The following is a 27,760-nucleotide window of genomic DNA, read 5'->3' as shown; positions in this document are numbered from 1 at the left end:
AATAATAATAATAATAATAATAATAATAATAATAATAGGGACATTTGTAAAGCGCTGAGTTACGCACACCGGTGTGTCCCCGCGCTGTTAATGGAAGACCGAAAAGAAATTGTTTAAAAACATGTTGTAGAATATGTTTATGTAGTATAGCAATAATACTTATACTTTGGATAGGACTAACAATAGCAATTCCTTATATGATGAGTAAAGACACAAAAGCGTACACTAATGAGCCATTGCCAAAGGACACAGAAGAGCTACAAACAAGAGATCCACCACAAAGAGTAGATATACAAGAGAAAGCACTTAGTCTTAGACAAATAAAAGTAGACTTAGACGCACCAGATGAGGAAGGACTGCATTATAACAAAATCAAAAACAGAACTCATTTAAATGTATTTGCAAACCTATTAGTATACTATGTAGAAGCTATGGAGATAGAAGATTGCTACGTTTGTATGAAGCTGCCTACTTCAGTGGCTGAATGTGTAACCTACCACCATTTGCCACTAACCTATGGAATTTCCTGTAGTGTTTTAGCTAGCTTAATTTACAGGAAAAAACCTTTACAGTATTTTTAATTCAATTTAGATGTAATATTTTCTGAACTTCCTGTACGTAGAAACCTGAACCCTGTACATACTACTAGAGATGTAGCTCGTTATATGAGTGAATATTTTCTAACTATAGGTAAAATAGATATAGAGGATGCACACAAAAATAACTTAACGTGTTTATTACAAGAAAAAGAGAATTTTTTGTAATATGGTAGAGAAAAGAAGAGAAAGTTTTCAAAGAAAAGCAAATGACAAGAATCAGAAAACTCCTAAATGGGCTGAAAACTTAGGGAGCACCTCAAATGGTGGGGCTAATGCTGCTATGTTGCTGGATTTCGAAAAGAAGGGGAAACTTTGCCTTCACAGAGAAAGAACCAGCTATTATAACAATATATTAATTGGTTCCAGTGATTGCGAACATAATTACAAGGTGATTGGGGGTTGGGGTTTTAAAGATGGGTCAGAACCTGTGTTTCCTGGAATTTATTATATATGTGAGAACAAGGCTTATTTCAAATTGCCCGACCATTGGTATGGGAGTTGTTATTTTGGTATTGTCTTCCCAAAGATATACCATGTGGGTAAAATCACTGGAAGCAATGAAGAAACTAATGGATTAGTGCGTAGCAAAAGAGCTAGTGTCGGTGAAATAGTAGGTGATATATTTAGTGCATTGATACCTACAGTGGGAGTGGCTCTGAATAAACACAGAATCTGCAAATTGTCAACAGTGGTGGATCGGTTATCAACTGACACTGCTGGAGGTTTCTTTATGGTCAATACCGAATTGGTTGCGATCAGATCTATGGTCTTACAAAATCGACTTGCTCTTGATACATTGTTAGCAAAAGAGGGCGGAGTCTGTAGAATGTTGAAAGCGCAACATTGTTGCACTTACATACCAGACAAAAGTGTTGAAATTAAAAGGTATGTGAGAAATATTAATTTGGAAAAAGAGCTGGAGGTTGATAGTGCATGGAAGAGCCTTTCTGATGGTCTCTCCTCAGTAGGTAGTTGGTTTTCTAATCTAGGTAAAAGTCTTGTGAGTAGAATACTGATGCCAATGGCGGGAATAGGTTTATTAGTATTAGGAATAATACTTCGTTGAAATGTCAGAAACATAAAAAGAAATTTTCCATGAATAAGCGAGGAGTGAAAAGAAATATTGAAGAGCTTGAATTGGAAGAATTGAATAGCCAGATTTATAAGAAGATGAAAAATTCTCATAATAATAATGAGAAAAAGCAGAATAGAAAGTTTGAAGAGATTGAAATGGGTGAAATGTGAGAAGTTGGCATCTGTTTCATTAATTGGAAATGATATAAAATATCAGAGGGGATTGATGGAGCAAGCATTCGCACATGAAGCGACTTGCTTGTATTCATGAACCTCGAATAATGATTAATAATGTAATCAATATGTTAGTTTTACTAATTTTGCATATTTTACCTTTACACGGGGTGTCAGAGTGAAGCTTGCTTATGTGTTTACTAATCCTAATACGCTTGCATTTAAAATGGCTGCAGCTAAGCGGGAATTTCTACTGCGCGTGCTTCTGTCATACCCACGTGTCCTGACTTACTCGCAGCTTTGGAGGGAAGGAGTACTTTCTGTCCTGTAACTCCAGTTCTGTAGTAGGGGTATCTCTGTTATAGTCATAATCTAGTGAATAGTACCGCCCATGTGCGAGGACCCCGGCAATCAAAAATAATCTCTTAAGTTGTCAGAAAATTGCAGAACTGCAAAGACACTTAAGAGAGAATATAAAGACAAATAATGCAGCCTATATCCACAGGCTAAACTGTCCAGTACTTCAACTAGAAATTCCACCAAAAATCCACAAACAGCAAAGCCTGTCCAGATTTCCCTTGCTTTAACAGCAAAAACCCTCTGGAATGATAGAGAGGAGGGAATGGACAGACAAGCCCCATAGGCTGCCATTATGTGGCTTAAATAGGATACTGTGCCTTTAAGAAAACTTTCCAGAACTTCTCCCAGGATCCCAGAATGCACAGCAGGTCCCTCTTACTTTCAGTTCTTTTTGAAGGCGTAACACGCCAGACCTGTAGCATTCCTTTCATGAACATTTCTCTCCACCGGGGAGGCGGGAGGGCGCTGGTGGAAGAGGTGTGGCGCCGCGGCCAGGGCGACTGACGCTGGAATCTGGGGACCACGGTTCGATCCCCGGCTCCGGCGGCAGGTCAGCCCAGCACCATGTGACTCTGGGCAATAGCTCGCTTAATCTTCCCGACGGCCCCCCAGCGCCTAGAGACCCTTACGGGTGATTGTGCGCTTTACAAATGTGGACTTTTACTTTACTTTATGACTATAACAGAAATACCCCTACTACAGAACTGGAGTTACAGGGCAGAAACTACTCCTTCTGTAGTAGGGGATCTCTGTGTATAGTCATAATCTAGTGAATAGAATGGCAAGCCCATCCCCACACCAAAGCGGCGGTGGAGAAAAGAGAAATAACACCACTATTGTGCGAACAGATTTCGCAGCGAAGCCTGCCCAACCTGAGCGTCTGCCCTAGCATCAGTGTCCAGGCAGTAATGCTTAGCAAAGGTATGGACCGACTTCCAAGTGGCCGCCTTGCAGATTTCTGCAATTGGAACATTACGGAGCAGAGCTGTCGGGGCAGCTTTGCCCCTGGTGGAATGAGCCTTAGGCTTACCCCCTAAGGTCTTATTAGCTTTTTGATAACACAATTGTATGCAGGACACAATCCACCTAGAGATAGACTGCTTGGAGGTCGCAAGACCCGTCCTGACCGATCCATAATTAAGAAACAATTGGTCTGACCTACGAATATCTTTGGTTTTATCCAGATGAAATTTCAACACCCTCCTAACATCCAGGGAATGCAATGACCTTTCCGCTGGAGATGAAGGGTTCTGAAAGAACGTAGGCAAAGTTATGGTCTGGTTGACATGAAAATCAGAAATAACCTTGGAAAGAAATTTAGGGTGAGTACGCATAACAACCTTAGCAGCATGAAATACAGTATAAGGTTCTTGGCAACACAACGCCTGAATTTCATTCACCCTGCGGGCCGATGTAATGGCCACGAGGAACGCCGCCTTCTAGGACAGGTGCTGCAGCGAAGCCTTATGAATAGGTTCAAAAGGCTCCTTCATCAATCTGGACAGCACCACATTCAATTCCCATGAAGGCGAAGGGAGCCTGACAGGAGGGAACACTTTCTTCAAGCCTTCCAGAAAGTCTTTGATCACAGGGATCTGGAAAAAGGAAGTCTGTGAAGGTCATTTCCTGTAGGCAGTCAATGCAGCGAGATGAACCTTAATGGAATGAACATTAAGGCCAGACTGCGCCAACTGTAGAAGATAAGGAAGGATGACATCTTCCTTACATGTCGTCGGATCATAGTTCTTGGACTTGCACCAGATACAAAATCTCTTCCACTTGTACGCATAAGAAGTCCTAGTGGAAGGTCTCTTAGACTCCTTCAGTATGTCCATACAATCTGCAGGGAGATTCAAATGGCCATATTGCATTATCTCAGGAGCCATGCTGCCAAACTCAAAGACGAGAGGTTGGGGTGCAACATCTGCCCCCCGAACTTCGTGAGAAGGTCCGGCCTGCACGGCAGCCGCATGTGAGGAAGGAGAGACCGGTGAAGAAGGTCCGTGAACCACCACTGTCTGGGCCATTCCGGGGCAATCAGTATCATCCGCGCCCTGGACTGGGACAGCTTGATGAGAACCGTCGGAATCAGGGGAATGGGTGGAAAAGCGTACAGAAAGCTGTTCGACCAGTTGATCCATAACGCATTCCCCAGCGTCCCCGGCTGGTAGTACCTGGAGGCGAAGTCTCGGCATTTGCTGTTTTCGGCGGTGGCGAACAGATCTATGTCTGGAGTCCCCCACCTTGCGAAGACTTCTCCTAGTACTTCGTCGTGTATGACCCATTCGTGGTTTTCCTGGATCAGTCTGCTCAGTGCGTCTGCCTGAACATTCTGCACACCTGGTAGATGGGTAGCCGTTATCTTCAGTCCTCTGGCCAGAAGCCAGATCGCCTGTGCTTCCTGCGACAGGGTGCGCGATCTCGAGCCCCCCTGCTTGTTGAGGTAATACATCGTGGTCATATTGTCCGTCTGTGCAAGCAGAGAGTTGGTCTGGAAGGACGGAAGAAAAGCCTTCAGCGCCAAGTGAACAGCTCTGAGTTCCAGGAAATTGATGAGGTACGTGGACTCCGTCTGTGACCACGTCCCCTGAATCTGTAAGTCTCTGGAGGGACGCATCCGTCACCATAGTCTGCGTGGGAATGTCCTTGTGGAAGGGAACCCCTCTCAGGAGATTCTCCGCCGAACACCACCACTTCAGAGACTGAAGAGCCTGCAGAGACAGTCGTATCTTGTCGTCCCAAGATCCTTTCCTCTGATCCCACTGGTCCTCCAAGCACGCTTGCAACGGTCTTATGTGCAGTCGTGCATGAGGTGTCAGGAAGATACATGAGGCCATCGATCCCAGTAGAGAAGACACCGTCCTCACTGTTGTAGATGGAGAGGTCATAAGAGCCTGCGCCTTCCAAAGCAGTGATAATCGTCGCTCCTCCGAAGGAGACACGCTTGCTGACAGCGTATTGATGGAGGCTCCCAAGTACTGTATGCACTGGACTGGAGTCGGGACCGACTTGGACATGTTGATGTGCAACTCCAGCTTGTTCAGTAGAACGCACGTCTTCTGGAAGTGAGCTTGCGCTTCCGAGAAGGAGGAGGCCTTGATCAACCAATCGTCCAGGTACGGGTAGACAAACACCTTGTTCTTTCTCAGGTGCGCCGCTACCACAGCCATGCACTTTGAGAATGTTCTCGGCGCAGACTTCAGTCCGAATGGCAGTACTGTGTATTGATAATGATTGGCGCCGACTTGGAACCGCAGGAACTTCCTGTGTTTGTGTGCAATGGGCACATGGAAGTATGCATCCTGGAGGTCTATGGCACACAGCCAGTCTCCCCGTTGCAGCTGAGGATAAATCTGATGCAACGACAGCATGCAAAACTTTTCTCTGCGAATCCACTTGTTTGCCTGTCGCAAATCCAGAATGGGCCTGAACTCGTTCTTGTCCTTTTTTCGAACCAGAAAGAAGCGGGAGTACAGACCTCTTCCTCTTTGAGACTGAGGTACGTTTTTTATCGCCGTTTTCCTTAGCAGGATATCTGCCTCCGCCTGGAGCTCGTGCAGCTGAAACAGCGAGCTGACCGGTGGGATTGATGGAGGCGGGCTGGTGAACCGAAGACTGTATCCATTGCCAACAATATTCAGCACCCACTTGTCCTGAGTAATTTTTCTCCACTCTGCCAGAAAAGATTGAATGCTTCCCCCCCACCGGAGTGGGTAACAGTTGCAGGGGAAGTAAGCGCTCAGGGCCTATACCCGGCCTGGCCTTTAGTCGCTGGTGTCGACTGGTGGCCACCTCTACCTCACTGGCGCTTCTGGAACGGTCTTCTGAACTGCTGCTGTTCTTGCTGCTGTTGTCCCGAAGACTGGCCACGCCCTCTGCCTTGGCCACCGAACCGCCGTTGGAACGGGCGGTACAACTTCTTGGTCTCCTTGGGTTTCTCCAAACCCACCGCCGTGAGGGTTTCGGCCTCCGCCTTCATGCGGGCCATTTCATCATCCACGTGTTTTCCGAATAGGGTTTCGCCAGAAAATGGCAGATTGGCAACCCTTTGTTGTGCGTCCGGTTTGAGGGACGTGAGGCGGAGCCAGGTGTGTCGTCGCTGGTTAATCCCATGGCAGAAACCATGCGCCGCCAGCAGGGAAGAGTCGGCCGCAGCACTGATGACCTGATTTGCCACCAACATCCCCTCATTCAACACCTCCTGGAAGTCCTCTCGCTTGTCACGCGGCAGATGTTCCGCAAACTGTTGTAGGGATTCCCAGAGTGCTCGGTCATACCGTCCCAACAATGCCATGGCACTAGCGGCCTTCATGGAAGTTGCCGACGTCCCACAAACCTTTCTCCCAGACGAATCCAGCCACCTAGATTCCTTATCTGGTGGAACCGTGGATGATGGAGTGGTGGCATGCTGGTTACGAGCCGCCGTCACAATCACTGAATCTGGAGGGGGTTCCACCCTTAGAAAGGCAGGCTCCGATTCCGGGGCCCGGTATTTTTTCTGCAGTCTCGAGGGTACCGCCTTAGTCACCGCCGGGGTGAGAAAAAGGTCCATGGCCGGTTCTTCCAGGCCCGGTACCAGTGGTAGCAACGGCCGAGACAAATGCTTCTGGTGCAGCATCTCGAAGATCATCGATGTCTTGGGCACCGTCAAAGCAATGCCCAACTTCGCTGCACCTCGTAAAAGTACGTCCTGGAATGACACCAGATCATCAATCGGTGACACCCTCGTTTCTGGCGAATCCGACAAGGTCGGAGAATAGTCTCTGGTCCCTGAAGACCTTGTCCGGGAACGAGATCTGTGCCTCCTGTGCCGTCGTCTCGACCGTGTGGAAGACCTGTTGCGCGATCGTTCCCTCCTCCTGGAACGAGAGCGCGATCTCTCGGCACATGGACGCTCCACCGGTTTCCGTGGGGGCGTCTTCCATGGCCTATCCTGGGGTTTAGGTTTTGGAGTCCCCTTAGGAGGCGTCGGGAGCAGAGGCAATGACACCGATCTCGGTGGTAGGACAGGAGGTACCTCCGGACGAGGAGAGGCCCCATGAGGTGGGACCGGTGGAGGAGGTTGCCCCGCAGGAGGAAGTGGAGGCAGTGGAGGCAGCTGCGGATTGGAGGGAGGAGCCTCCTTAGGTAGAGGAGGAGGAGTGGTAGCCCGAGGTGGTGTGTAGACCACCGAGTCCGGTGACTTCTTCTGGGGAGGAGACTGCGAACCTTCACCAGAACCAGCATGACTTTTCGCGCCAGAATCCCTTCTGCGCCGTTTATGGGAGGTGGAACTCCTCGGGGACGCCGATCTCTTTCTGCTCGACGTCGAGCGTCGTTTTTCAGGCGTTGAACGTCGACCCCTCGACTCCGGCGTTGAACGGTGCCTCCTCGACGTCGAGTACTTCTTCCTCGACGTCGACCGTCGCCACCTCGACGACGAGCAGCCAGTCCTCGACGACGAGCGTCGACTTTTCCTGCGCGTCAATCGTTTCCTCGCGGGCCTCGACGACGACCGGCGGTGTCGCTTCGACGGCGAGCGCCGGTGCCAGTCTGTCCTTCTGCGACGTCGACGGCTCGACGCCGACGACTACAACAAAGACGCCGTCGGCGGTGACTTCGACGGCGGCCTACCCAGGCCTCTCGACGTCGACCGTCCACGCTGTCTCGACCCGGAGCCCCGGGGAGAAGGGGAACACACTGTCGTCATCCCTCTCGACGTCGTCGTCGATGCGATCGACGTCGACGGAGACCGGGATCTCTCGCTGAGCTTCCTGCCTCTGGGGAGCCCCCCAGAGGCCTGAGCAGGGGCAGAGGGAGCCTTCCCAGCCTGCCCAGACCCACCTGCAGCCTGCAGTCGCCTCTCTTCCAGGCCTTGAAGCCTAATCTTCAGCCTGTCCCTCACGGTCCTTGTAGTAAAGGTTTGGCAGATGTTACAATCTTCAGGGACATGATTTTCAGGGAGGCAGAGTATGCAGACGTCGTGTGGATCAGACTTGGCCTTCTTTCTTCCACATGCTGGGCACTTGTCGAAGAGAGCAGGCATTTTAGAGCCCTAAAAAGCCTGAACAAATACAGAGCAATGAAGGGAAACACCAAGTACACAATAGAAAACACTTTTAAACAAAAAGTGCACAAAAATCCAATAAACCCTTGAAAAAGGGAGAGCTCAATGCACCAGGGTCCTGTTAGCAGGAGCCGGAAAAAAGAACTGAAAGTAAGAGGGACCTGCTGTGCATTCTGGGATACTGGGAGAAGGTCTGGAAAATTCTCTTAAAGGCACAGTATCCTATTTAAGCCACATAATGGCAGCCTATGGGGCTTGTCTGTCCATTCCCTCCTCTCTATCATTCCAGAGGGTTTTTGCTGTTAAAGCAAGGGAAATCTGGACAGGCTTTGCTGTTTGTGGATTTTTGGTGGAATTTCTAGTTGAAGTACTGGACAGTGTAGCCTGTGGATATAGGCTGCATTATTTGTCTTTAAATTCTCTCTTAAGTGTCTTTGCAGTTCTGCAATTTTCTGACAACTTAAGAGATTATTTTTGATTGCCGGGGTCCTCGCACATGGGCGGGACTATTCACTAGATTATGACTATACACAGAGATCACCTACTACAGAATCTGTTGCTTCTGCGAACTAGGGTTAATATGGCTGCTCTGTTCTCACATGCAAGAAGCTTGCACTGCTGCTTATGCTAAACTGTTAGTTCTGCCTAATCCTAATGCCATAGTTAAAGTTAAGTTGAAGGAAATAGAGTATAAATTCATAGTATACAGTGTAATTATTTAGTTCTGTGTTCTAAAACGGTTTCCTTTTGCTTTTCATGTGTCGATAATCTTTGGGCCTGGGAGGTGTTATTACTCCATTTTGAAAGTCCTTCTGCGCATGACCAGCAGCAGAGAAGAGTTGAACTTGGTGTTATTGAATTCCAGCCAAGGACAGTCACAGCCAAGATGCGCCTGGGAAGATGACTTCTGACCCGCTCGGAGAAGCTAAATTGCATACAATGTATTTGTCAATAGAACATCCATTGTTATTTGAAATGAAGACGTTATGTGAACCTGAATTTGATTGGCGGGAACGTAAATTTGAATAAGAGATGGCAAAATGCTAAAATTTGGTATGGGGTGACGAGCTCTCCTCCTCTTTTGTCCAATCGAAATTGGGGATCCTTACACTTGCAACATTGGGGGTGGTACACTGACCTGGAAAATAGTATAACTAGCCTAGGTTTAACTAGAGAAATTGTCCGACTTGTCCGAATAGCTGACCTGTCACCGACCCAACGCACTCAATAGGTGACCAAGAGCAGAGGTCTGCGGAGCACTCTGTCAGAGGTTTTGCTGACCCAATCGGGGTCCGGGAAGCTGAAGTGCTGGCGGAGCACTTTGTTGGTGAAATCGATAACCCAACCGGGGTTCTGACTGTTAGCTGCAGAGAGGGAGTAGCACAGGCGTTGCAACTGAACTGCAGGTGCTGGTCTTAACCTTTGGTGGTCTGGTCCTGATCCAAATCTGGTTTATCCTGTCCTGATTCTGATCTGCACCTGCTGGCCTACTGGCAACTGCAACTTTCGGGGTTTCTGTCTTTAACTGACCCGTGGCCAGGGTTGGTCTTCCCACCATTGTAGGCAAATATATATCTGTGTGGGTAATTGTCATTATACTTTGCGTCCTTTTCTTTACCCTCCCTAAATCGATAAAAACTTTGATCATATATGTTCCTTTTTCTTACCCTTCCCTTTTGAATGAACAAAATCATTATTTGTTTAATTAGCATGTTCCACTTTTTACCCTCCTATAGATTATGCTGAAATGTTCTCATGATTGCATAGTATATGTTTCTTGATCACTTTCCAACCCTCCCTTTAGAAATACAAAAAGTTTGGTCATTTGATTAAATAGCGTGTTCCAATTTCTTACCATCTCTTTAGTCATATGTTAAAATTGTTTTCGTGATAGCATTTTGTGTCCCTTTATCTTACCCTCCCTTTAACAATTTGCTGAAGCTGTGATATGTAGTATGTCCCATTTCTTTACCTACTCTTTGACGAATTGTGCAATTCTGTTTTAATTTTCAATAGCATGTTCTCTGTTCTTACCTTTCCGTTATATTGCTAAATGATCGGCATAATATTTCTTTTGCATACCTATACACTGTTTCTAATGTTGGTTATTGATAGTCTGATAGCTTTTAATCTCTGGATTATGACCTTTGATGAAATTTAGATAAAGAGTTTAAAACTTTCCAGAGTCTGTGGTTATTACATGAGTGCAAAGTTATTTGGTATTTGACTGCCTTCTTTACAACTAACTCCCTGATCCATTGTGGTCATAGGAACCAGTGACAAGGATTGGTAAGTCAATGGTATAGGAATTAGTGGAATAAAATAGACTGGTAGTAGAGGGTGGGTTACATGAGTGAATAACTGTGAAAATTGAATTATGGGCCTAGGTGAGTATTGGTAAAATTGTAGTCGGGTGACCTGCGCGCTCTATCATACCCACCATGTATCAATCAACTTAGAAGGTTGTGCTTGTAAGGTTCGTATAGAATTAACGGGTATTGCGAGGAAGGTTCATTGGCTGATGCGGCTGTGTGATTTAGGGTGCTTTCGCGTATTTTGTCAGTTTCAAAGACTTACCTCCTTCGAATTTACTACAGTCCTCTTTGGCTGCATCTCATGAGACATGTGCATCAGTTTCAGAAGTGTGTCTTAAGATTGCAAGGTAAAATATTTCCGCTCCGTATGAGAATTCAGCAGGTGTTTGTTATAATTTTCTAATCTCCATAAAGTGGTTATTGCCACACAGCCCTCGTAACACGCAAAGTGACTGCTACTAGTTTTATACGTTATTGTGGGAGAATGAAGAACCGATATAGCCAAAACTGCAACAGAATGGGACCTCTACCGCATCAATGAGCCTCAGCCATGAGCTCTTAAATACTGAGTCATCAGGTCAGTTCACAAATGCCATCTTCCTTCCAAAGAATAGACATTTTGACCAAACAGACTGGGAGGCACTCTGGTGAGCAGCAGTGCCCCTACCAGGACTCAATCATTACACTTGCAATTACCTTGAGAAAAATGCAGTGACCTTTTTTTTTAAAGTGAAGGTTCTATCACATGAGGTGCTTGGAAGCGGTTTGGTCAATGTAGTAATGCATTTGTGAAGCTTAAAACGATGGACAAGACCTCCATGAGGAGCATGGTTCAAGCCACGAAGCGAAGTCAAAGGGAGAAGAGAGTGGAAATAGGGAACGTGAAACTTGGAAATATGACAAAAACAGCAGAAGTCCCATGGGTAGGGCACAGGTTGTCAGCAGCCAGATTACAGTTTAAAGATTAGCACATGGAGAGAGCTAATCATGCACTGCTCCGCATACGGCAGGCCTGTAAAGGTGGTAATAAGGCAGCCAGGTAAACCGCTGGCAATAAAAGTTAGAGCAAAAATGAACAAAACTAGAGTTGTGGAAATGACAGACTACAAAGTGTGAAACTGTGACAGCTGATACACTTCCAAAAATTATGACAGCTTTACAAGGATCTCAAGGATCTCAAGGATTTACAAGGACAATGTCCGCCCCCCATCCTAATGATGCCCTAAAGCTTCAAGTTCCAACAACTTCACCCCAATGTTTTATAAAGCTTTTTGCTGTTACATAGCCTGTTATCAGCATGCCTCTAACTCGTTTGCAGATCAGGATCCCCTATGGATTCGATGAAAGAGACAGTAAACCTGGGGTGAATCCGGACAGCTGTTTATCACTTACAGCCATTTCCTTATTAAATGTAGATGCTAAATTTTCCACCAGAATATTAGCAAGATTCCTTGGCCCACACACATGCAAGGACTGAGACCCACCAGGTTTATACCAGGGCGTGGATGCCGGCCAACACAAAATGTGTAACAGGCATGAGATAACACTAAGCAAACCAAGAAAACAGCCTTGAAGCAGTCAATTGATGCAGACAGAAAAAATGGGGTAACAAAGTCTTTTGAAGTAGGGAGGTTTATGAAGCAGGGGAGTTTTGTGGCCACAGCTTCTTTTTGTGCTACATAGTTAGAGACAGTCCAGAGATCTAAGAGTGAAAGATAAATTCCAAGAACACAAAATCTCACTACACACAAAGGATGTTCTTGCTGTACTTGCTTACCCACAGAGGTCAATCCTAGCTCTGCTAACAGAACACCACACATTTGTTCAAACTTCTGATTTCAAAATAAATACAAAGAAATCCGAGAACTTAAAAGTAACCACATCAAAAGTACCACAAGACACTGTAACAAGCCTTCCCACTTACATAGGCCAAACTATGTATACAATAGTTTAGGATGGTGTCGGATAAAAGAGCAGCTCAGAACAACGTCTGACCTAAATGCAGAAAGAATTACAATCCAGGAAAATGGGAGGAATATTATGAGCAAAACGACTGCAGTTAAAATGACTCTAGCCCAGGACTCTATATTTGATGCAAAGTCTCCCAGTACAACAGCCCAAAAAGTGACTGAACTGAAAACCAGCCAAAACTACAGGAAAGTTTTGTTTGGGAGGGTTAAAAAGGGAAAAAAAGCAGGCTAAGAAAAATGCTACTTTACCATCGAGGAGGGGGGGTGAGCATTAAATGCTACTCTGCGGCTCAGATTTGGAACACAGTACAATGGAACAGGAAACGCTCTGATAAGCATTGTTGCTTTACTAACCAACAACATGTGGGGGGGCTATCTTGAAGGTGGCCTGGACCCAAATGAACCATAGATAGTGGGTCCTATATTCCTCCCCAGATACTATAGCCATACTGAATGGGAAATGTAGCAATAACAAAAAGTCTAGTCTCCATGCCCTCCCTCACCATTGACCAGGGCAGTGTTTTCAATAGAACAGGTGTATCAGACATCAGAGAAAGCGATAAAGGAGCGATGATGAAAGCAACGTTGGACTAGAATGAATACTGTGCACTAATCCACACCTGGAATACCTCAAAGTCAACACAGTGCTGGAGGATCTGCAGCAGTGTGGGCCTCTTACAGCACATAATATGCCCTCTGTCCCAAGTTAAAAAGGTACTGGCAGGGAATTTTAGAGGGCATTAACACAATGTTTTGACACCAACATTCCACAATTGTCAGCCACACAATTCTAGCTCTTCCGAATACACAGATTGGTTACTCAGGCTTTGGGAACGAATGCCATGTAGAAGATCTTATCAGCGATATACTAGGGTGCATACCAGTTTGAAGGAGGGTAGGACCCATCTCTCAGTTCTGGCACAGGAATTCAGAGAATCCACATGTCCAAGGTATCCCTAGTGTGCAGACTCATAGCCAGTGAGATCAAAGTTCTAAAATGGTGCCTCCTGGCGGAGCAGGAGAATTAATATAGAGATATCAAGATGGGACCCATCAGCAGATCCAGCCATGTCGAGTATACAAACTAAAGATCTGTAATCTGGAGCGGTCTTTTATTTTGGAATGGCAGGTGAATAGGAGCTCTTTAAAACTGAAAATGAAAAAAATCCAATAAATATTCCTCAAAGATTCCAAACTGGACAACGGATATAAGTGGGTGTATGTGTGCAGATGAACAAATAAGAAAAGTAACTGAACTATAAAAACTTAAATGATACAAGATACCTCATTGTCACTCGAAGTTAGACTCCTGCTCATTTCGTCTTTACACATGTATCAAGCTGAAACAGACACACTATTAACAAAGAACACATGCTTGATAGCCAGCTGCACAACTGCCAGTGAGAATAACTGATGTCCATAACCCCAGTAGGTAATGCAATAATAATCTTCTTTGTATACGTCTTTGACATACCGGAGGTGTTTGCATCTCACTAAGAGGAATGAATTTGAACATTAGGACAAACTAGATGCTGATTCGAGTAGCACTTCATTGGATTCCTACAGATTTCCATATTAAACCCACAATGCATGTTCCTGCTTGGGGGAGGGAAATATCACAAAAGAGGAAATAGCAGAGGCAATATCCGATCTCCAGGTGAGGACAGATTCCTGACAAAATGTATAAGATGGGCAAGCTGCCCCCGTTCCCTTATATGCAGCACATAAAGAAGTAGAGCCCTCTAGCAGCTTGGGTTCAATTTTCAACAGTCACCGCATTTATCTAAGGATGTCAAAGACCTGATCAAGTGTTCAAGCTTCCAACCATCTCTTTGACAAATGGTGACAGATACTTGTCAAAGCGTTGCCATACAGAAGGTGCAGGGTTGTTCATACTTTAAACATGAATCACAGGTTGGGATCATATATACCTGCACATCCACAACCACCTTATGACCTCTGTGACAAACCAAGGACCTGATGGTGAAGGTTCTGGCCCTTTTGCTTAATGAGGAAAAGGCCTTAAACCACAAGGGGTGGGGTTACCCTTTCCAGGCTCTGTAGAGGACTTTGCTACCCTTTAGCTTTATTTCTAAAGTCTGCTGTCTGCCCAGATCACGGACCACAAATGTCAGCTGTAGAAGTTTAATGTCCATCAATAAAAGAATACTCTGGGCAGGCACCAAGATTGACAATTGCATATTCGGAGACATAGCGGGTATTACTAAACTGGGTGGATAAGTTAGTCTTTTCTTAGTGCCGGTGAAATCGTACTCAGGCTGACTAGGCCCAACACCTCCATATCTCCTCAGAAGTCTTCATTCTTCAAAATATTTGAAGAGTGAGGCCCTACCCTAGTCCTGAATTACCAATAATGTTACCCTTTGCGAGTAGAGCTTGAAATGAGCTGCTAATGGCCTTAGTATTTAGGAATCCATATTAATAACAACCTTGATCATATAATTGAAGATAACCTGACTCCACAGATAACCAATAGCAAAAATGACTTTACACACTGGTCAAACTTTAACCCCTTCGCTGCGGGGTATATTCCCCCGCTGTGCTGGGGGGGCGCGCACAACGCTCACATGCTCATGACGAGCTGAGCTCGTCATGAGGCACAGCGCTCCTGTGCTCATGACGAGCTCAGCTCGTCACGGCCACATCCGTTCCCGTGGAACGCTCAGCACAGCAGGGGAATTATCCCCGCATGCGAGCGTTCCACGGCTCATGAAGAGCTGAGCTCGTCATGAGCACCGGAGCGCCGTGGCTCATGACGAGCTCAGCTCGTCATGAACATTCAAGGGGTTAACATGTCTATGTGAGGTAGGATGCAGGCGGTTACAAATCATATTAGCCCCCAGATACAGAATGTTATAGATATTAACTTACAAAACGTCACTGCCACAAACTGACTCCTATATTAAACTTTATATATGGGGCGGAAAAACAAAACTGTTGACAAAGCTCTCAAGGGTTGCTAACTGCAAAAGGCTCATATACAGGATCAATGATCAACTGGAGGCTTATGACCAAATGACTCACTTTGCTTGCAGAACAATGAGATGATTTATAGTTATCAACAGTTATGAGACACTATAAGTGGGCATAAATTCTTTACATCGGACTGGACCTTCCCAGACTGGCTAACTATGGACGTATGTTCTTTATTTGTATTTACAATGGTCTTACCCTCTGAAAACGTTATTTGTTAATTGAATGTGCCACAAATCGTCAAATATGGATTCCTTTTTTACAACTTATCTCTTCCCCTCCACCCCACGAGTGGAACAACTGAAGAGTCCATATTGCATTATTGGTTTCTCCTCCCCTACCTTCACTATCTAGTTGTGGATACTTTTTCGTCATTGCTTTCAAACAGTGAGTAGGTCCTCTGTTTTAAGTTTTTCTTATTTCCTGTTACTGTTGAGTTTGCGATACACCTAGATTTGCTAGGTTGCAAAGTCTGACTGCTGTACAAATGACACTTGCCCACTCACGAAATAACGAATTGTTGAAAAGAAATCCCAGACTATGTACCCGAGAATCACTGCAAAACGGCAGGTACTGACATCACATCCCCATGGAAACAATACCCAATATAGATAGGCAGACTGGGGCAAAGAGATTTTGGGGTGGCCCTTTTCTTTCCTGGGCTACAGTAAGCATCATAACGCACCAAGGTAGAATATGAGCAAGCTGAAGCACATGGAGCAATCTGGGAAGTAAGAATAAGAAGTTCCAAAAGCAGATTCAAACCAGGGCACGAGCCTGGTGGTACACGTGGGTGTATGGCGTCCACCCACTATTTTCACAGGTTGGACGCCTTCCACCCTGCCAGGAATTGGACCCCACTGAAAAATATGCTGAATTCGTCCCGGTGTAATTTGCAAACACTGGGAGACATTCAGCAGCGCCTGCACTTTGTCTGCTTTTGATCAGCAACAATGTGCCGGTGTAACAGGGCTTTCTTATTGCACACTCCTGCTGGGCCCATAACAAAGGCCGAGGGGTCATCAGGCATCCTTCTGTTCCAGTCTCCTGGCTGGCAGCAGTCAGGAGCATCACACCTAGATGCAAATGCAGCAGAGGGGAAACAAAGGCTCACACCATGTTAGCACTCCACACATTCTTAAGAGAGGCAGCTTTTCACTTTGTTCAGGCTCTGTTTAAGAGATATGCATGCACTGTAAGAATGTCAGATGTGTTGGTCTTTCCCAGTATTTACACAAAAAAATAGCATTTACATAGAGCTTACTTCCCTTGAGGAGGCGTTGTAATAATCTAAATATCACTATTTTTTCTTGTAAAGCACTATGGGTTGAGGAGGTTTACGCTGACAAAAGGCAACATTGTTTTATGTGTAGCTTATAAAAGTGTGAGTCTTCTCTCCTAATCAGGAGGGTTTGCATGTTTACTCGAAATGTGCTCCAATGTACGCATGATAGACCTAGTAAACATGTACGTGAGGGCTTAAGATCTCGTCACTTCTTATGATGCCACTTCCTGTGATATTACGCGCCGTGATGTCACACACCGTGACGTCACTTGCATACCGATTAACTAGCTTAGTGCCCCCACTTATTTCTTTAGGACTTGTGCCCAGATTCAAACACCAAACAGTCTTTGTGAATGAATACCTAAAAAAAAATCATTATGAAATATAACAAGCAGAGCGCGGATAAGGAGTGTCTGTATTATTGCACAATGATGAAATATTAATACAAGGGGAATGAAAAACAAGTAGAAAAGCAGGACATCCAGAACCAGGTCCCGCACTCAAAGCCTTAAGTTCATTTGAGGGGAGTCCTCTGCCCCCTTGGGTGGGATGGCTGTACCTTCCCCATGGCACTTCCACTTCTGTCCTAGAACACCATATGCCATATTGCAAAGCTGAAAAAATCTTTCTGCTGACAGGCTGGCTCCCATAGCCTCTCCACAGTCAGCTCGCCTGACTCATCGGACAAGGTGATATGTCAGCCAGTAGATTATTAAGGGTTGGAAGGCAGCTGCGGCCAAGGTGATGTACATCCGAAGGCGGTTTCTGGAGTTGTGACTTCCACTGGCACCAAGGCCGTCTGCTGTCATGGTGGAGAGAATCTTCATCCTCAAGGAGCGTACCTGACAAAGGATGAAAGTTTTGTGGATCAGTCATTTTGGACATTGCATTGAAAATCAGGTGAAAATTGGCAGAAGGAACAAACATGAAAAAGTGGCTACCACAAGCTGACCTCACACAGAACAAGGAGAGCATGTACAGGTAAGCAAGTGTCCTTCAAATCAAGGACAAAAAAAAAGAATATGGTGAATAATGGACTAGAAAAGAATATGGTGAACAGCAGTGTGAGATGCCCTCACACCACAAGGCCAAAACACTTCAACGGCTTCTTAGGTCGCCGCACAAAGCGAATGTGCACTTGCAGTCAAACCTGCACTGTTCCCTTTGTGCAGTGCTAAGGCCGACTTGCATATGGTTGGTCCTTGTGTGTAACGTGTACCGAGCTTTTGATTTAATTAAAAAATAATGGTAGAGACTACACCTCAACTACCAGTGGTTCAAATTAATTCACATATTTCAGCACTTTGCAGCTGATTGAGAATAGATACACATATTTCAGCACTTTGCAGCTGATTGAGAATAGGTACACAAAGGCAGAAGAGCAAGGTTTCTGCCTGACCTGTACAATATGAGCAGCAACATTGTAAAAGTGTATCATAGTTCCACCTCTATATTGCATGAATTATACGCACTGGGAAAAACACTGCATCCGCTTCATTGACCTAACCACTACATCTTAAGGTTAACTGTAGGTAAGTCGATGTAAGGGTGAGGAGATTAAACACTTACCATTACGATATAGTGGTTAAAGTTAAAGCATCCAATCAGCATGCTAGCACTTCCAACTGTCACGAAAGAAAATGAGTTACTTACCTGTAACAACGGTTCTGCAGTATTGGTATCCTTCATAGATTCACATACTTGAATCACCCCAGTTTTCGTAGTGGGAGTACCACGGTATCCTTATAAAAGCAGTAGATAATACTATAATAGGCTACAATGTAATTAACAGTCACAGCAATAGTCTATCTACCTTATTTTGTAAAGTAATAGCCAATCACGTGACAGCACCCTGTACAACACCCCCAAGAGAAGCTAAACTCCTTAGACTTTCAAGCACAAATGTCAAACTATACACCTTGAGGAAATAAGGGTCTCTCAGGTGGGGAGGGTGGGTCGCATGTGAATCTATGAAAGATACAAATACTGTAGAACCGCAGTTACAGGTGAACGAGGTACTTAACTTTGGTAACGATGTATCTGGTAGAGACATAGTCAAGCCGCAGATTCCTTAACTTAGAATATCCCCAGGCGTCAGACTGAATCTGGAAAATTTTCTGCAGCAGCATCGCTGCGTGCCGGCACCGCCCTGGCGTCGGCCACAGACATGACGTCAGCGGAGCCATATATGCCCCTCCCGGCGCGCTGTCTGTTTTCGTCAGAAAACGTTTCCGCGTCAGAACGCAGACCATATCCAAAAGAAAAAACAGAGAGATTTCGGAAACTGTGTGCAAAAATGATGAAAAAAAATTAGAAGAAATTGACAGGCGAGAGAGCGGTGCTCTGAAAAGCCATCCTGCATGAGCGAAGGCTCAATCAACGTGAAAGGGAGATAAAGATGTGGAAAAAACAGTCTGGCACAGGATAAAATGTCCGCATCCAGAAAGTGAAACCGTGAAGGGGAACGTCCGGAACAGAAGATTAAAGAGTACACCACAAGACGTTACCAGAAAGACGTCGCAACCCCAACTAATAGACCCATAAATGTACAGAGCCAATAGATCTGAAAGAAAAAGCTGTAAGGGTGACAAAGACCACAAGGCACTGTGGAAGGGGAGAACGGGATGGAGGGGGGAAAAAGCGTGAATAGAATTCACACCCTACAATCCAGGCCGAAGGCTGGCATGAGCTATTAACATACCGCCTAATGTAGAGAATGGGCAGGATGGAGCAGAGAAACAGAATAAAGCAGTTTGTGTTGAAGTGAGAGAATATCACCTTGTAAAATGGCAAGCCACCATAAGGGAGGGGAGGATAGAAAGCCCCAACCTGAAAGGGTCCTCGCAGAACGGGGAGGACGGGCGGGCGTTAAGGAATCTGCAGCTAGACTATGTCTCTACCAGATACATCGTTACCGAAGGTAAGTAACTCGTTCATCTGATAGAGACGTCTAGCCACAGATTCCTTAACTTAGAATAAATACCAAAGCCATACCCATGAAGGAGGCGGGTCTGCCACTGAACCCCACCAAGTTCCCGAAAGAACTTTGTAGTCCATAAGGTGACTTAACAGCACTGTCAACCTTTGGGACGGACCACAATGAGGACAGGCAATTAACCACCAGACCATGAAGCTCTAAGAGGGCAAAAAGGAATGGGAGGCAAAGGCACCAGAAGCCGCCAATAACAGCACACAAATCCCTTTGTGTATAACAGGCTGAGAGAAGGATAGCACAGAGCCAGAATACCCATGGCAAAGTGAGTTCGTAACTTCAAAAAAGGGGATGAACCAACACAGGGTTTGAAGGATCCACAGGATCCGAGGTGGCAACAGAAAGCAAAAGCCAAGCAAAACAGTGGAAAAAAACCCTGTGCAACCTATACCGGAAAAGGCACGTGGGGCAGCTGTGGCAAGAGGATGACCCTTACCCAGCAAACGCCAGCATGGAGAAGAAACCATATACTAGATATGCTGGGGTAAAAAGGAAGGTTATGACTTCGCAAAAAGAAGAGCTAAACCGAGGATTTGAGAGATCTGACGGATGCAGCGTGTCGACTGCAGCATAGCCTCTAGAGACAGCAACTGGTATGACAGACATCGCACACCGGCCCAATATGTACAACAGTGAAAGGGAACCCTGTTGAAACCGGTACCAGCAAGACACAAGTGACCGCATTAGCAGGATGCCAATCCACGGCCACAAGATGCCGGTAGTACTAAGGCAGCAGATACGACAGGACAGGTGGTTTGTGGCAATATGTGAAGGGCAGAAGACGTACAGTTGAACATCAACAAAAAAGAGGGAAGACCCAAAGGTACTCAAGCATACCGGAAGGCATCTAAGCATACCGTGTGGGCGCTGGAGCCACACGAAGTAAGCAAACACCTCCTGTACGGTAGCGTGAGCAGCTCAAAGGCGCACAACAGCAAGAAGGCAATTACCAAAAAAAGGGCACCAGCAAGCCAGACACAACATAAGAGCTGGTGGTACAAGCACAGCGGGACAAGAACCATGGAAACCACATGAAGGAAAGAGCATGCACGGATCCGCCTGGTAAGAACACAGAGCAGATACAGAGCAGGAGGAAAAAATGTGAGATTACTTGCAGACATGTGGGTAGGGCAATATCCAGTACAGTAAGTTGCCCAAGCCCCCTGTCCGAGTTACGACAGTGGAAAAGGTGAAGACAAATGTAAAGGTCCCGGACCTCAAGAAGCGACTAATCCAAGGAAAACACACCCCTTTGAGAGTGCACAGCATGAACTCAAGTAAAGCGTGGAAACCCCCATACGGAAACAGCAGGGGATATGGAAAATGCTGTAGTGGTAGTGCTAGGTGGTCAGAAGGAGGTCATGACCACGTATAGCAGAGAACGTCTGCTGATCCGCTGCCTTAGAGGACAAACCCTGAAGGGCCCGTACACCTGAGTTGCACCAGTAAGAACAATAATAAGTAAGCTGCACAGCAGCAATAGGGTGTCAGTTGTGAAAAAGTGCGACCAAAAGGTATCCCGCCAGGTGTGCGAGATAGACACTTTACGGCATGGAACCTATGCCAGGGTCCAATGCACCACAGACGGACAATCAGACATGCAATAAGCAATACCATACAAGGATCACTGTAGGAATAAACAAGTGGTTCCCAGCAGAATGTCCGCGAGGAGACTCCACAGGAGCGAACCAAGGCGAAGGCAGAACCTAATGCCAGGGAAATAGCCCACATAGGGTAAGGCTAATCGCCGGTAGGGTTATCCTCTTGGACTAAGCACACAATCAGAGGACTGAAAAAACAAGAGAAGCAGCCAAATGGATGTACTGAATGAACCTAGTAATGGCACCATAACAAAACAGTGCATCAGGGTGGGTGCCGTAAAAGGATGCATAGAATATGGCACCAAGATTTACTGCAGGCCGGACAAGAGACGGGAGACAGCCGAATCCGCGTGGCGGTCAAAGATCCACCCCATTGAACGACAGATCTCGGAGGGCATCCTGAATCTGATCTGGGAAATGACTGTCGAGCAGCCAAGCATGGCGGCGTAAAGCCACAGCGCAAGCAAGGACCAGTCCCATAGAGACAGTTGCATCAAGGGAAGACCTAAGAGAGAAGTGAGCCATGCTTCTGCCATGCAGTAGAAGGCGGAGCAATTCTGTTTGTGGCCCTGCCGGAATAGAAAGGAGAAGATTAGCAACTTAGTCCCAAAGAACTGAGGATTCGCGTGCAAATTCACAGGTTGTATTTAAAGCCGGCGACCACAATCATCCAGCCACCGAGACTCCCTGGTGGGATGTAACAATGGCAATGTGGGTTAAGACTGTAAATTAAAAGCCGTCTGAACAACTCGGCCTTGAGCTGCTGGGTGAAGAGACAGGCAAAGAGGATCACCCGGAGCAAGGCGGTACCTACAAGCCATAGCCCAATCAACAGGGTCACGCAGAGAGAGTCTTCACCATGTGCCACGCAGAACGTCAAGTAGAGATTCCCCAAAGGGCAGCAAAGGTTCTACTTCGATAGGTTCCAAATGGAGCAGATCCAATAAAGGATCAGAAAGTAGAGGCACCACTGGAGGCTGAAAGCAGAGTACAGCAGCCGCCCCCTGAATAGCGGGCGCAAAGGCAGCACTAGATTCAGTCTCCATCCGTGTAGGTGACAACAAACCGTCTGTAGGAGACGGTTAAAGGCTAAGCCTGCCACTAGACATGAGGAGTGGAGGAGCCGGAGACTGACCCAAAGGCCAGGCAACACAGAGTACTTGCACTCTGGCTCAGTGATCTGGGGAGTCCAGGGAAGCATCATGTTGCAAATGAGGAGGAATAAATGGTGTTACCGGCGTCGACGGACGCCGCGTTGGAGACTTATCGGCGCCCGAGGAACCATCGAAGGAATAGGAATCGACGCCTGTACCGGCGTCCATCGATGCCGCATGGGAGTTGCCTGGTTGTCGACTACCTCCACAGAGGACTGACGTCGATCCCACTGCCAACTTCCTGGGGGAGCACAAGGTGCCGGAACCGGCGTCGAGCCTGGTGTAGTACCCGGCGTCAAGGCCGGCGGCGCCCCCGACGTCGGCACAGGAAGCCGCACAGGGCCAAGCGCTGAGTGACAAGGAGAGCTGTGCTCTAGGCATTGGCTTGGAGGTGACGCGCCGGCTCCTGAACTGGAGTTGGCGCACACAGCCGGAGTTGGGGAAACGTCCGCAGACGAAGACCGGGCATGACCGCCTGCTACCTCTGTGGGACCTGAAGGCCCACCAGGGAGAGGGGGAGACTCAAAACAAGCCTGGAGTGCCTTAGAATAAGCCTCCATTTGGGCACGCGTTACCCCAACACCCGGAAAGGGTGTATATAGAGGATAAGGTTGCTGTGCGCCCTTACCCGGGATAGTGCGAGAGGAATGGGCGGCAGCAGCAGGGACATTGGAAGAAGATCATCGTAAGCGACGCCTGTGCTTACGCTTACCTGTTGTCGCACGGCGGTCACAGGAGCGACCTCGGGAACGAGCCTGATCCCAAAAAGAAGAGCGGCGAGGGGAGGGAGCCGCAATGGACATCCATGCGGGCAGCAATTTCATGCGACGCTCCTTCAAGGACTTTGGGTTCATCCTCTGACAGGCGTCACAGTCCTTGGAGTCGTGGTGCACACCGAGGCACCACATACAGATGAGGTGCGGGACAGTGCCACACATGTGACGCGCACAGGCTTCGCAAACCTTAAAGCTGGAAGGCATTGCACACTGTTCCCATGACACTGAGTGTGTCGAAAAGTCCCAAAAACCAGGCCAAGGAACTGCTGGTTTTCCAGGATCTGTGCTCTGACGCAGACAAGAAGAAAACGCACGCCAGCGCGCCGGGAGTGGCATATATGGCTCCGCTAATATAATTTCCGCACACCTTTCCTCTCAGATTTGCAGCCTACCCGGTCGCAAGCAGACACTGCAGCTGAGTGCGGATTTGGCGATGGATGGTTAAAAGGGGAATACGGAGCAGAAGGGTATTGTACACACTGGGGAAGTGTTGGTCTGTGCTCCATATCGTTTCAATATAGTGCCACTGCACCCTGCCAGCAGCCCACTGGGGTGACGAAATGAACGGACTTACAGTCACAATGCTTTTAGAAATCCTCCCGTAGAATGATTGTAATTGAAATATATGGTCATCTTCGAAAACGGAGGGGAAGTATCTTCTGTTGTACCGGCGAGAGCGGCTTCATAATAGCGCGGTTCCTGTGACGCGCACCAGAGACCCTCCTACAAGTGGCCGTGGACTCCATTGGAAAAAGCGGAATGGTGACAACGAGTCGAAGTGCACCGCGGCCCACCAATGAGTTTCCCCGAGGCATGAAGCGCACCAAGACAACACCAGGCAAGGAGGTCGTCGAAAGACGCTGATGACCGACCAATGCCCGCTGATGCGTGTCCTCGGTGATTGTGGCAGAGAGAAAGGAGTTTGGCAGCCACAAGTTTGTGTTTCAATGTGAAGCCCCACCACTGCAAGGATTGTCAGTACAGTGCATTTTGTGACTGGTAGACCCCTACACTAACGTACGTTGCAACAATTCAACGCAGGTGAGCCCAACCTACCACTGTGAGGAGGAGCCTATAAAACATTCCTGTGTGGGTCAACACTGCATATGGACTAGGCAGCTGAAGAAGGCACCAGCCGAAACCGGTTCTGCCCCTGTTCTTTAATAAATTTTACCTGCCAAACCTCCATTTGTGTCTCTGGTCATCTTCGAAAACGGAGGGGGAAGTATCTTCTGTTGTACCGGAGAGAGCGGCTTCATATATACATACATACATACATACATACATACATACATACATACATACATAGATACATATAATTACCTACTGGCAGTCGCCAGTAGGTAGATATAGTTGGGACCTAGTTTCCATAGGAAATCCGCAACATTCTATTTGGAATAACTGTGGTGCCGGTGGACGAATACACGCGAAATTGTCCAAGAAAATGGCCTGCTCTGCTCCTTCCCTGAACGTTTGGGGGTGATTCGTCAAGTGGGGGCCGAGAAAAAAAGGGGGTCCCAAAACGTGTTTTCCCCTTGCAATTTTCCATTGGACCTTTAGCCAGGGCTACAGCCCTGACTGAACAGAATTACACCAAATTTGCAAAAAGGTAGAGTTCGGTTCGCAAATTGTGCTTTTTGTTAAATGGTGTAAATCCGTTAGGTAGTTCCTGAGAAAATCAAAAGTAAAATCATAGTGATATCTAGAGACGAAGTACCGTACTCTGTACTGTACTCTGTACTGTACTCTGTACCTTCCCGAGCACGAGCTGCATGCTGATTGGATGTCAACTGTCTGTCAACACTCCAAACCAGGAAGTGTTGGCAGCCATCTTGTGCCTCGGTAGAACCGAGGCACAAAAAAGCAGTGAAACAAACTAGCAAAACATGCAAAGGGTATATATTACCTACTGGCGGTCGCCAGTAGGTAGATATAGTTAGGACCTAGTTTCCATAGGAAATCCGCAACATTCTATTTGGAATAACTTTGGTGCCGGTGGACGAATACACGCGAAATTCTCCAAGAAAATGGCCTGCTCCGCTCCTTCCCTGAACGTTTGGGGGTGATTCGTCAAGTGGGGGCCGAGAAAAAAGAGGGGGGTCCCAAAACGTGTTTTCCCCATGCAATTTTCCATAGGACCTTTAGCCAGGGCTACAGCTCGAACGGCTGAACGTAATTACACCAAATTTGGCAAAAAGGTAGAGTTCGGTTCGCAGATTGTGCTTTTTGTTAAATGGTGTAAATCCGTTAAGTAGTTCCTGAGAAAATCAAAAGTAAAATCATAGTGATATTTAGAGACTAAGTACCGTACTCTATACTGTACTCTGTATTGTTCTCTGTACTGTTCTCTGTACCTTCCCGAGCACGAGCTGCATGCTGATTGGATGTCAACTGTCTGTCAACACTCCAAACCAGGAAGTGTTGGCAGCCGTCTTGTGCCACGATAAGGCAGTTAAACAAATGTGCAAAACACGCAAAGGGGGCAGGGTAGAAACACCCTGACCCCCTAGGCCTGCTTAGGGGGTCCCACAAGGACCACCAAGGCCAAAATAAATTTTTAATTTGAAAAAATCGTGGGATCACAATTCAGATTGAGTCGCTATTGCAGACGATGCAGTGTTGATGGCAACAGATATACTGAATACTTTTGATGTGGCTATGTGAGTGCACTGGAACTGATGGAGTATTTATGATATAATCTTGTTGTGCATTATTTCAGATCTGAAAAGTAATTCTAATCGTAGTTACAGTAACTTGAATTTCCTTCCATAGGCTAACATTGACTGGTTTCACTTGGACATTTTTCTAAGTGTGGAGTTTTGGAACTTAAAAAAATTCCTCCAAAATCAGCCGAACTACGAATTCCGATTTACTCACCTGTTATCAGGAGAGACCTCAGTGCTGCATCTTTGAGCCCAGTACTGATCCTGAAAATTAATTCTAACCATACTTACCAGTAACTTGAATTTCCTTCCATAGGAATCCATTGTCTGGTTTTGACCAGAAAAGTTGTGTCTATTTTCACAAACTAACAATATTCCTAAAAAAACAAAAACAAATCGCCTGTATGACTTAAACACATTCTTTCAACTGTTTACAGGAGATGCACCAGTGCTGGAACCAGGAGCCACCACTGAGTAAGAAAAAGTAATGATAACACTACTTACCTGCTAAGTGAATTTTCTCCCATAGGATAACATTGGTTATTCTATGTGAAAAAATGTGTGTCAACTTTTAAAATACAATTATATTCCTCAAAAATCACTACTGTAACTAAAGCACTTTGTTGGACCCGGCCTCGTGGCGTGGTCCTACCCCTCCCGCATGGCGGGCCCAGGACGACATCGGCCCTCCATCGACCCGCTGTCGCCCCCTTGACACCACCCTTTACGAACCCTCGACGAGAGCAGCCCCCCTGGCAACCCACGGCTCTCCCCCCGTGGACCCCGGCGAACCCTGCTCGCCAACTCTGCCGGTCCAGCGACCATGCCAGGCCACCATTTCCGGGCCGACTCCATCTTGAGCCCCTCACGTCCCGAGCACGTGGCCGCAGCCAACCCTGGCCCTGGCCCCAGCGAAGCCCCGACATCGAGGCACCAAGATCCTCCCAGGGGGTAGAGTGGCCACTTGGCGGATCCCGGAGAAGGGGAGTTTCGATGGGCCTCCAGCCGTCCCCGGACGCCTGGTATCGATCGCCCTCCGGCCTCCCTGGGCGCTGGCTCCACCCCCCTGCTGGGTGTCTGGACACCTTCATCCCGGCCCCTCTGACCCCCAGGCGCGAGGGTCCGGACATCAAAGGACTCCAGTCCTATATCTGGGCCAGCCCTGGATTAGGACGCCAGTTGTATCTTGGAGTCGAAGCCCTGCTGACCTCGTCGCGGCTGATCCTGAACTCTTGCACCTGGAACCTTCGAGGCCCTGCTGACGCTGTCGCAGCCTGACCGAGCTGAACCACCTTCGAGGCCCTGCTGACGCTGTCGCGGCCTGACCAAGCTGAACCACCTTCGAGGCCCTGCTGACGCTGTCGCGGCCTGACCAAGCTGAACCACCTTCGAGGCCCTGCTGACGCTGTCGCGGCCTGACCAAGCTAAACCACCTTCGAGGCCCTGCTGACGCTGACGCGGCCTGACCACGCTGAACCATCTTCGAGGCCCTACTGACGCTGTCGCGGCCCAATCTCGTGAACTATCCTCACACTAGTTGTGATCAAGACTGTCCCGCTACCCCTGTTTTCCGGATACCAAGACTTTAAGGATCCCTCGATCCCTTTGTGTATACTGCTACGAGAACTTGCCTTTATTCTTTATATAAAGATTCTTGAGAATACCTTCGTGTGGTGTCCTGTGGTAGTGTGATTGCTCAACTGTTACGATTGTAGGAGAGGAGCCCCGCCAAGGGGGCCTCTCGACGGCGCTCGGCC

The 27,760-nt window shown here is 47.1% G+C and overlaps 1 protein-coding gene across 2 annotated transcripts in view; it reads right to left on the bottom strand.

Moving 5' to 3' along the window:
- Nucleotides 1-17,215: 17,215 nt before the first annotated feature.
- YIF1A (Yip1 interacting factor homolog A, membrane trafficking protein) overlaps nt 17,216-27,760 on the bottom strand; it is a 177,913-nt gene continuing 167,368 nt past the window's right edge. For both annotated transcript variants that reach the window (XM_078660748.1, XM_078660747.1), the window contains exon 9: nt 17,216-17,659. In XM_078660748.1, the coding sequence (XP_078516874.1) occupies nt 17,495-17,659 (165 nt within the window). In that variant the 3' untranslated portion in view covers nt 17,216-17,494. The remainder of the gene's footprint in view (nt 17,660-27,760) is intronic.

This window comes from Lissotriton helveticus, chromosome 9, assembly GCF_964261635.1.
Source record: "Lissotriton helveticus chromosome 9, aLisHel1.1, whole genome shotgun sequence".
In the NCBI taxonomy this organism is placed as follows: Eukaryota; Metazoa; Chordata; class Amphibia; order Caudata; family Salamandridae; genus Lissotriton; species Lissotriton helveticus.
This window is presented reverse-complemented; position numbering and strand designations above follow the sequence as displayed.